The sequence below is a fragment of the Asterias amurensis genome, chromosome 20 (assembly GCF_032118995.1).
Source record: "Asterias amurensis chromosome 20, ASM3211899v1".
NCBI lineage: Eukaryota > Metazoa > Echinodermata > Asteroidea > Forcipulatida > Asteriidae > Asterias > Asterias amurensis.
The window spans coordinates 8,855,675-8,867,828 of NC_092667.1; the positions used below are offsets into that span (position 1 = coordinate 8,855,675).

Below are 12,154 nucleotides of genomic sequence, written 5' to 3' on the forward strand. Positions count from 1 at the left end.
ACTTTTGTTTTTGTTGTACATGAACGACCTGCCAAACACAAGAACAGGCTTTTCGCAGATGACTGCTTGCTTCTACACCCCAATTCCTACCAACGGGGACACCAGCACTTTACAGAATGACCTGAAACTCCTGGAAACCTGGCAAGACACTTGGTTAATGAACTTTAATCCAAGCAAGTGCTGCACCATGACCATAGGCAAGGCCAAACCCACCCCAGCATGAATACAAATTGTGCAAGCAAGTTTTGGACAGCGTCTCATCTCAAAATACATTGGTGTTCATATATCATAATACCCTTAGCTGGAACATCCATGTTCAGGAGTCCATCAAGAAAGCTCAAAGAGTGTAGAATGTTATCCGCAGGAATTTGTGGAGCTGTAACAGTGAAGTGAAATCAACTGCTTATTTGAGCTTAGTGAGACCATTCTTAAAACAGAACATAAACTCATTTGAAAGAGTCCAACGCCAAGCAGCGAGGTTTTGCACAGGAAACTACAAAATGGATACGGGAACTGTTACTAAACTTCTAGCTGACTTGGGATGGGACACACTATACAGCACAGAAGAAACCAACAGAAATTATGTATGCTCTACAATACCAGGGATACAAGGGGAAACAACCAAAAATTCACTCAAGTCAGCCATAAAGCTCGGGCCTTCAAAGATTCATTCTTCGTATCAACACTGTTAAACTCTGGAACTCACTCTCGTCGGCTGTAGTCTGTTTCCACACGCAGTGCGCAAGTTTAAATAGCGTAGATGTATCCGGCAGGATATTTTGCTGACTGAACCAATGGAGATGGAGATGGAGATAGGCCTTAATATATTCGTAGTGTTTGCATACTAATAGGCGTCAAATAAGGGGGGGACACAGAGGGACACAATATCAAGTGCCCCCACCCCTCCCATGCAGTGTTGACCAGCTCAACTATGCACTGTGTCCCGCCATGGGCATTAATCCTGGGGGAAACGGACACCCGCTGAAGGGTGAGGGACACTATCAAAATGGCCCCCTCAAAATTGGCCGGGCCGAAGATTGCACCGTAAAGCTACCGGCCAAATATCCGACGTTCACAGAGCACCTCCCCTAAGAGTGGGAGGGACAAGTATCCCAACCCCCCCCCCCCCCCTTTTTGAAGGGTGGGATGGGAGACACAATATCACTATGTGTGTCCCCCCCCCCCATGTCTCTGTCTCTGACCACGGATCTTTATCATGAAATTCAAGTATTGCACTGTGATTGAGACCAAACTACACCAAAATACAACATCATCGTCTGAGACCTAGCATGGCATTCATACAGAAGCACAAAAGAACCTGTCTCTCAGCTAATCACCTGGTCACCGAAACATGGAAGGAGAAACAGGGGAAGACAATGGCTCAGTTATACAGATGTAGTTGCTAGGGACATCGGGTTGCTTCCAGCTGAAGATCTTCCCAACTTAATGAGAGATCGACAGGGATGGGCAAAACTTAGCATGATTCCGACCTCGGTCGACCAGAGAGAGAGAGAGAGAGAGACCAAACCCTGCGTCCCGTGTATAAATAATCTATAGTACATTTTTGAGGTGCTGTCGGACAGAATATCAAATGTCCTTGTTTTTGCCCATCTTTAGAGGCTCAAGTTTTGCACTGTACCAATTGCCGCCATTGGCGTCAATCCTGGGGTGGGGTGTTCCCCCAATTTGTGTTAACGGGCACGTGCGTGTCCTTTCCATACTTTTTTTTAGTTTAGTTTATACTGCATACTGTGTGACGCGCAGCTCTGTCTGCCATAGCCTAATTAATTCTTCTTCTCAAATTTTGAAGGCTTATTGTTCTCCAATTTGGCCTATAAATGGCCCAAGATTGCACTACGCAGAGCAGTGTAGAACGCAAAACTTTCCCGGCCCTTATGCGGGCCCGGACCCACGCCGTAAGGCTCTACACTCGCATACTCACTCTGACAGATTTGCCCCTAAAATTCGAGTCATAGTCATCAACACCATGTGAAAATGCTGTTAATCCAAAAGGTTCTATTGTTGCACATATTTGAGGCTTTCTGTTGCATTCATTGTGCCTGTTAGTGACCGTGCCGTGACACTTGTGTCCTTTATAAGCAAGACACTTAACCATTGCTTCGTCCTTCGGATGGGACGTAAAGCCGTTGGTCCAATGTGTTGTGTAACGCATGAAAAGAACCCAGTGCACTTATCGAAAAGAGACGGGGTTCGCCCCGGTGTTTCTGGTTGTGGCTGCTGTATGCGCCGTAGCACCTCGTAAACCCTTACATTGGGTCGTATGAATAAAAAGTAGTACTTACTTTTACTTGAAAATTTGAAGTATTTACTACCATCCATATGAATAAAAGGAAGTAAAAACTGTTACTTAAAAGTATTTACTAAAATGCTAAAAGTATCTACTTTTACCAAAAAGTAAATTCTTAGTTAATTTTAGCACTTACTTACTTCCATATGAATAAAACGGAGAATATACTACAAAATGCAAGTAAATACTAGTGATTTTTCAAGGTAGCTACACAGCTACCTTGGGCACAGAAGTAAAAGGCTCGTCCGAAGAAATGACAGTGTTTATGAATGTTCCTCACAGGATAATTGTTTTAGTCCAAAGGAAAGACTTCACTGAAATATTAAATAGACACATAAACAGTGTTTCACAACAGAAACAATACACACAGACTCAAACTGCTTTTAATCAAACTTGTTTATATATTATGCTGAGGATAAAATAAAACCGTTTGTAAAAAAAAAAACGTTTTGTATCATTACAGTAAAAGCTTTTTAAAAAGATATAAAGCATTTTTTCAACTCAGAAATGAATGCCTCGATCATTAAGGCTTATTGTTCATAAAATCAGAAGAAGTAATTTTTTAAACAATTAAATGCATTTCAATAGAATGTTGTTCGTGTTATTATTAAACTTGTAAGTTTAATTTAAATAGCTATGCTCATATCCAGCTCTCATCTTCTCTATACAGCGCTGTCATGCACTCCAAGTTTCAAAAGCTTAACAAAAACGTTTTTATTCTGTGTGTCCAGATGAGTCGTCTTCATCAAAATGTTGTCAGAATAAAAACCTCATGGCTGACTTGAAGATTTCTATGTTTCTATTAAATCAAATGCTGCTTTGGCTGTGTGTGTGAGCGCGTACGTAGACGCGAATGGGAGTTGTAATACAAAGGAAACCTTTTGTTAAGAGCCATTCAGCCATGGTTTATCAGAAGTATTTACTCGAAAGTATTAAGTGAATACTTTGCAGTAAAATAATAGGATTATTCTTACGGAATTCAGAAGATGCTTTTACTGAATGCTTCTACTTGGAAGTTTATGCTTTTACTTTTTGCTAGTACTTGTCAGTAAATACTACTTTTTATTCATACGACCCAATGTGCTAACTTATTGGGTCTCAAAATTAATCACTGCAATAACCTCATCTTTCTGAAAGTTTGTATAATTACTCAGCGCCTTGAGTACCTTGTTTGGTAGATACGTGCGCTATATAAGACTTCGATATTATTATTATTAAAAGACCCCCTAAAACTTCTTGTCTGGATTCATCCTTGACGATGATACTGGTGATGATTGGGATGAAGCGCCGTCTGAGCATTGCAAACTATAATTGAGTTGGTTTTTTGATGCACCATTTTTTTTTTTGCTAAAGATTTATAGCAAAACAAATGGTGCATCAAAACTTGATCTGAGAGGGGGCACATCACCCCTAAGACTCCCTAGATTGCACTGGAGAGCATATACGGCCACAAATGTTCCCGGGCCGCTAAAAAGCGGGCCCTGGACCCCACGCCGTAAATCTTTCAAGACAGATTGACGCCCATGGTTTGCCATCCACGACCTAAAAAAAGTATATTTTCGAATAACGTCATAATTAGTTTAACCGACTTTTCCAGAAAATGATGGTGTGTACAAAATTGTACTCAGTTGCATATTTCTAGTGATCAGTCCATCAACAAGTGGAGAGCACGTCTGATGCTGTGTTCTGCAGTCTAAAAAATGGGGGGGGGGGGGGGGGGGGTGGCGTCCTCACCTATCAATTACGCCCTTGCAAAATTTGTGAAAATTTGACTCAATTGTTGATCGAAGTTGCAAGAGAATAATGGAAGAAAAACGGCCTTGTTGCACAACTTTCAGATGCCTAATAAAAGGCCTGAAGTATTTTTAAAATAATTAGGTGTACCCTTTCGCTAAAAACATGCCATCTATTTTTTTTTTTTTTGGGGGGGGGGTTGGGGTTGGGGTTGGGGGGGGGGGTAAAAAGCCGATCGGCTAGGCTAACCTATACCGAAATTCAACAGAAAAATGAAGTTCAGTTGTCAGAAAATATACCTGGTTTATTTCAACAGGCTGAGAACTTGAATAATTAGCAAAATAGCTTTTTGATTAAAACCCACATCAGTGACGGTCGGTCTCTGTGGGGTGACTTTGAAGCTCATAGACCTTATCGCAAATGCCAATGCGCAAGCGCAGACTGTTGAATGAGGTGCATTGTGGGATATATATGAATCAAATTTGTAATCAGCTAGACCACAATGCACCTAATTCCAAGCTTTACGCGCGCGCCCCAGTATTTGCGAAAAGGTCTAAACGGCTCTGTCCAATTGCGCCCTCCCTTGTCGAATAATGCGCGATCTTTGACGTCACACACCACAGCCAAGGTCCACTCAAACACACATTACGATCTCAACGACAACGCCAAAGATCGTGTTTATCGTTTAAAACGTAGTATTTTTAGTAATCTGCAAAATAAAATGGGTGTAGAAGTTGAGACAACAGTTCCTGGTGACGGTAAGATTTCCAGACTATTTTTATTTTCAAGAATATAATTAATCGTGAATGTAATGATTGATAACAATATCCTCACTCATCACACAGTCAGTCACACATTCACCATGTTCACAGTCACAAACTCGGTCGGCAGGCCATTTAGTTCAGGTCGAGTTGTCACAAGGGGAGGGTTGTGGATTTTCTGTTTGGTGTAAAGCTTGGCGGATTATAGCCCCACTTGTGTGGCCAAGGATAGCTTAGCCACACGTCCACACCATTTCGTCATGCAGCTAAGAAATAAAAACATTCCAGCGCCTTAATATCTAGCCAGCAGTTTTCTTCATTTTATCCAAAATATTTTGTATGACATTTTAATTTTAAAAATTACTACGGTAATTTGCAAAAAAAGTATTTAAAAAAAGTGTAAATATTCATTGGCTTTCAAATCTGATTTTTATTTAGTTTTGTGTCTCTTTGTTTTTCTTAACATTTAGAATAAAGCGTATAAATAAACAGTGATAATTGAACCACCAAGCCGATGTTTAAATTTTAATATTAATAATTGAGGGTTACCCACAAAAATCTTCAGATTATTAGAAAATGATATAAGGCACATGGCTTCTCAAAACCTCTGTATTTTTTTCAGAATGCTCAGCAGAATGTTCAGTCAGTTCACATTTGATCATCGTGAATTGTGAATTAAAAAAATTGTTGGTGAAACTCTTTTGGTGGGCAATTTTGTTTTATATGGCCCCAACATTATGACATATTTTTGTACCTTGAAGAAATGCCTAAAATATCAAAACTTTTTTGCATTTACAAGTGCAAGTAACCAGTGGAGCCTTACGTGTTTCTAAATTTTGGTCAAGGGAGAGGAGACTCTTTGCTTGTCAAGTCAAACCACACAAATTTTATCTTGGGACTGTTTACACCGCGCGCAGAGAGGTACAAGATTTGCCTTGATTTTAGGGACACCTTGAAAACAGATTGTCCTACGATATATAATTTTAATGTGATTGTGTGTATTTAGCGCCATGAGCACTTTTATGGATTTGTCTGCTTTTAATAATAAGTTTTTATTGTTTTTTATTATTAGATAGAGATGAAGCATTCTTCAGAATAGTCTTGTTTATTTGTATTATAAAACCCAACCACCCACTTTCACTTCAGATTTTTTGAGGCTGTCTCGTTTGATTGATTTTTTTTAAATTGGGTTGAATTTCTTTTTTTGGGTAGGATGGAACAATCATTTCATAAACCAGTTCTTGGGCTGGATCACTTTGCAGTTAAAATTGAACTCTTGTAGTTTTTGTTGTTTCAATCTCTTTCTTTGACATCTCAAACAACAATTGTTGATCACAGTTAATAATAATACTATGGGCTAGTATTTAGTAATATTACAAGTAAAGAAACATGTATTTCAACTCACCCTATCATGTTCCTTCCTCCCTTCATGCCACAACAAAGTATGTGCATAACCCTCCTCTTGACTTCACCGTCAGGAGGAGGGTTTCAATATCACAACTAGTATACGTAGTTAATCAGCTTTGTGACTCTTTTTCTGATATATTTTAAGAAGTTGGTTGTGTTGAGACATATTTTATCAGACAGTCAGTATTAAACAAATATATAAAAATAAAGAATAGGCATACACGATGATGTAGAATTTGAAATTTAATTTTGTTTTATACGCTGTTATACTATTCTTTTTTGTACCACAGGTGTGACGTTCCCTAAGAAAGGTCAAACAGCTGTTGTGCATTATACAGGTAGAACATTCTTCATTTACAGTTTAAAACTAGGGATTTTAGGTATTGCATCCTAAGGTATTGATATATATTTCTTTTGTGGTAACACCATGTGTGTGCATGTACATGTACTTGCTAGGTACATACATGTAGATGTTCTTTTGAGATCCTGTATTGCTCAATATTCTACCTTGGAGTAGATTTCTGAAACTCGGGAGACTTCTCAGTTCTGAAAAGAACTGTCTTGCCTCTCTGGAAGTTGGAACACAGCCTATGATGGAGCGCACAATTAGTTTATTCCTGGTCTTGGAACAGGATACTCTGGAGAGTCTTGAAAATTCAGTCTGTTCGTCTTTCTACCTCAGAATATCAACTGTCTATATACCCAAAATAATTATGACTTTTGGAAAAGTAGTACACTCTTGTCCGAAGTGTTAAAATTTTGGAAGGTGCGCATGCTTTTTAAAAAGATTCTTAGGTTGTCATTTATATACAAAGATGAGTTGTAGTAAGGTGATAATAGGGAGGTTTCACCCGCAAACGGATACGCATACGTTTAGCTATCCATAACCTACTTACTTGTAGCGCAGGATATCAGTGTCGTTTGCACGTATAGCGGATAGCAAGTAGCGTATGTCGTCATAATGATGACGTATCCATCACACTAACTGTATCCATTCGCATGTGAAACCTCCCTAATTGATGTTGACTTTTGTTTTTATTAAACATATAAAACAAATTGAAAAATTGTCTTTTATTTGATAGGAACTCTCACAAATGGCAAGAAGTTTGACTCATCCAGGGATCGAGGGAAGCCTTTTAAGTTCATTGTCGGAAAGGGGCAAGTCATTCGTGGATGGGATGAAGGAGTAGCACAAGTGAGTTTAAGAAAAATAGATTTTGTTTCACCCTCATACCCTCCCCCACTTTTGAGAGTAAAATTGTTTGTGTCATCGCTCCTTACTTGAATCGCCATTAGGCAATTTTTTTAAAATTAGACAAAAACTTAAAGTTAAAGTGTAACTCCTTTTCTAGAACCTGTTTATGAGTTATGAGTTGATTTCAAATTTACCACGTCAGTTTCCCTTGTGGTGGTATATTACAATGTACTTAGAAAGTTTCATTTACAATGTCTTTTTTAGCTAAATTTGTTTGACCTAATTTGCTCTTGTTATAAACTTTTACAGATGAGCATTGGACAGCGAGCAAAGTTGACATGCTCTCCTGACTTCGCCTATGGGGCTCAGGGACATCCTGGAGTATATCCTTTCAAATCAAAATCTTAATGTGAAGTTTTCTGCTTTGTATTTCATTAAAATGACCTGAAGGCCAAGTATACCTTTGGTTTTTGAAACGGTGCGGTTGTTCTAATTATACATGAATTTCCTTAACGGAGGCAACAAAGGCGATTGCCTCCGTGACCCCTGGTCATTGCTCTGGTGCCCTTAAACTGCTCCAGTGGAATTTACAATTTCCGCCTAGGATGCCCTTTACCAATGAGAAAATGCCTTGGTGCCCTTTTTACCCTTAGAAAACTAACCTGTGAAAGTTTTATTTCAAAAGGTGGTAGAGTTTTTAATAATAATTAAAAACCACAAGGGAAACTTATTCTTTGTTCAACCCAAAATCAATAATTAAAAACGGCATTTTAAATACGCTCTTCTTTCTTAGAAAACTAAATCACAGCACCTACAAAAATATTTAGATATTTTTAAGATACAAGAGGAAGACTGATCCGTAATTGGAAACCGCAATTTGAAAAACGTTTTATGCAGAAACATTTCTCAGATTGAAATGATCTTGAATCCCTCTCTCCGAAACCAGATTCCTTAGAGGGAGATTGTTTCTCACAATACATAATCAACAGCTGCAGTGCTTCTTACCAAGTCAATTTTTGTGGTCATGGATTTTTTTGAGTAAATTCCAAATGTATAGCATCCCTTCAATCTTAAGTTTTTGTGATCCACTCATTTTACATAAAAATGGGGGTGGGGGGGGGGGGAACGAGTAACACCTCATTGTGAAATGCCACTGTGTTTGATACCCTTCAAGTGTGTTTTTGGTCAAGGTTAAAATATGTTCGATGACTTTAGATTAACAAAATTATTTAATTATGGTCTATTAATTTTTTGTTTAGCTCTGAAATTTGATGATTTTCAATAAAATTCATGTAGCATGGAGTTTGATTTTTTTACTGTCACAATTTCCTTCTTTGGAATGTACAGACCTATTTGTTTATGCTGTCAGATAACGTCATATTTATAATTTAGCTCCGAAGCATATCATTTAAAATGACATTTCCCACCATTTTACGACCAGGTTAGAGACTTGAAAAAAAATGAATTTGACCACGTAGCCCACTGTTAAACATCAATAGGTATAACGAAATGTCTCTAAATTCTGTTTTTAGTTTATTTTATGGTACAAAATAATGATTTGAAATAACTGCTTAATGGTTGTTTCCTTAACTCCTTTGCACTATCCCACCCAATGCAACTTTGGTCTTTGACGTGGAGCTTCTCAGCATCGAGTAAGACGTTTCTTTCCTGGCGACAGTTAACTGCCCCCATACCCCAGCTTCGTAACTCTTCACACATAGACAAATAAAAGTAGTTATTGCAGTTAAAAGCAAGATTTAATAGTTAATACCAAAATACACTTTGTCTGATACTTCTCTGTTCTTTCTTGATCAATCTCTGTCTTTTATAACCCAGTTGAGGCTAACCATCATGACTTATGCTTACCATGGGCATGTTAGCAATTATTCAGTAACACTGCTATCTTAAAATATTGGTCGTGAAGGACTATGCGAGTGTGTGCAGTCTGTTTTCTACCCATGTTGTATTGACACAGTAATCAATCGCTGTGTTGGTTGTTGCTTTTGTTATACTGACATTTAGCCATCCCTTGTTTGCAATCATTGCCCACAAGGCGATGATTATGCCTCAAGCAGTTGCTCATTTTAAGCAGGGTCATGGATGTGAACCCTGGGTCCCATTGCTTTAAGCTGATAAGCACATAAACTTGCTAAGCACAAAAGGTTACCAGCCACAATGTCAATGAATGTACACTATATTGACTGGTTCCCATAAAGGATTTGGGCTTGGTAGCTATTTATGCTTAACACCTTTCAGTAGTTTGGTCCAAGGTTTTAGCAAAATCAAAGTGAATACAAAACCAGAATTCTGGATGGTATTTGTCAGCTCATAATATCTGCACTGTGGAAATATTTATTTCTCTGTTAGTTGAGGTATTTTGTTGAACCAAAAATTCCACAGCGACTGTTCCTTTATTTTTTTATTTTCATTTCCCCCCCCCTGTTTAACGAATCAAAAAGTGTTTTGTAACGTTTAGAACATGTCTTTGAGTTGTGTTGTAGACTTCTTGGTTTATGGTTCTATTGTCTTGGAATCAAGTTCTATTGTCTTGGAATAGACATCTGGTTTGTATGTGTATTGTCACCGAAACAAATATTTGAGTTTACAAATTCTGCAGAACATTCAATGAGGATTGTTCAGTACTCGGTGTTGGTTTTTCAAGGTTTCAGTCAGATGCACGTTATAGTTAGATTTGGGGTTTTAAGGAATTATTAAAATGCAATTTATATTACATAACCAAGTAACTGGTTAATATGTGGTGTGAAATTCCTTACCCTTAAATGCTCTTGTTCTTTGTGTAACATTTACATAATGTAACAAATTAATGGCCACTCAGAAAAGATCATGCTTTATTTTCATAAGTTTATAGTTAACGATCATGTGGACAAGAAATACGACATGATGTGGAACCGTAGAGAATAAATAGTGTTTCTTTATAGCTCAGTTTCGATGACAAATTCAAGATTGTAAATTGACATGACTGAGCATGGCAGGTTAAAACATTGTATCAAATACCACTCTCTAATTGCTGCTTGTGTTTTACATGGTTGAAAGGTTAACTCCAATATGTTAAGCAATGCAAGCAATGTAACCATGAATGTTGAATACATAAATATTGATAATTAATATGTAGTATGCTTTGATATAAAGTACATGTATCTTTCAAGTTTCAGTGTTGTCATTATGATGATACACCTTATTCTCATCTTTACAATCTTAGAATTGTTCCCTGTTCACAAAGATTTTTTAAATGCTCATAATTGGTAACCAGATTATGTTTTGCCCGTTTGTAAAAGAAACTTCACTTTCATAATGTCAATGTTTTTGGTGAATTAAAGAAAGAGTCTTTAGTCTTTATGTCAGGACTGAATAGTGTTGTTTAACTATTGGAGCTGTAGGTCTTTTCATTGATGTATTCAGCGTATCGCCAGAAATGCTTCACTTTCAACCATCAATAAGGCGCGACTGAAAACGTTTTATCGTTTGCAACCATGGATTATTCATGATTATCTAGTCAAGGTCAAGATGTTTTAGGTCTAACGAGTCCGCTACGCAGCTGTACTTTATCTTTCGATTGTTTCAGTATCTTTGTCTTGGCTGCATTTGTCATGGAAATATTGAACCCTGTGAGTTGGTAGTATACCTGGAGGTTGTAAGTTCAATTCCTGCTCTAGTCACTGTGGTCTACTTGAGTATTTAATAAACTATGAATAAATATTCATCCATCCCTGCACCTCACATCTGGTTTGGGCTCCGTCCTGTAGAACATACTTGTTTAAATGCCGAGTAAAGGTTTTTAGTAGCACGTTGTGATATTCTCTGTATATACTGGCTCTTGGGAGAGTTGGTTGTTTTCTTCAATGTTTCAACTAGCGTGCTCTGATTATCTCCACCAGAAGCCAGCATTATTCATGGCCCCATTTCATAGAGCTGATTAAACAGAAAATGTTGCTTGACACATTTCTGCTAAGCAGAAATGAGCAGGGTACCAGCCACAAATTGTATATGTGACATGGTAGTTTGACTGGTAACCTTATTCTGGTAAGCATAATTTTGTTGTGTTTAGCCGCTTAAGCAGCTCTATGAAATTGGGCCCTGGTAATCACTTGGTGCTACTGCAAACCTCATTACCACGATGCAGTCTTGGTTAAATGCTATGCCAACAGAATCTGAATCGTGAATGAAAATGTAACTTGCCATGGTGCATAAAAAACTATGATTTAAATGAACTGATTTATTTTCACAATCGACCCACCAGAAAAAAACTTAATCTAAGAATGATTTGTAATCATAGCAAGCATTACATCAATTCCTTTGTATGTTTAGTTACACATGAACTAAAAACAGTTGTCATAAGCCATCATGAAATAATATAAAGATTTCAAAATAATTCTTGGTTTTTATTACAGTTACCTTAAAAACAATAAATCCTTGTAAAACACATGTATTGAGTAGTTTGGTAGTGGAATTTTTTGTAAGAAACCATAATAAATGTTTTAGTTTCTGTTTTGTGTGTAATCAAAAGAACGGGTGTACAAATTATATTCAAGACACTTTTGCACGGTAGTAGCATGTGCCTATGTGATCTGGTTTACACCAGAATTTAATTGGTAATACACATGTACATTGTACCAAGTACACTCGAAACTCAAAGTGTAATTTGTGTAGTGTCAATTATTCCTAGTGTCATTCACAGAAGTTCACAGAAAGTAACTGCACGTTCAATAAAAGTAAGATATGTAGGCATGG

General features: G+C 37.6%; 1 protein-coding gene across 1 annotated transcript; it reads left to right on the top strand.

The window, feature by feature from the left end:
• The first annotated feature begins 4,641 nt into the window (after positions 1-4,641).
• Positions 4,642-12,154, top strand: LOC139952290 (peptidyl-prolyl cis-trans isomerase FKBP1A-like). Its single transcript, XM_071951376.1, has 5 exons — positions 4,642-4,800; positions 6,501-6,548; positions 7,293-7,405; positions 7,715-7,788; positions 9,007-12,154. The coding sequence occupies exons 1-5, from the start codon at positions 4,764-4,766 to the stop codon at positions 9,059-9,061; spliced, it is 327 nt and encodes a 108-aa protein (XP_071807477.1). The 5' UTR covers positions 4,642-4,763; the 3' UTR covers positions 9,062-12,154.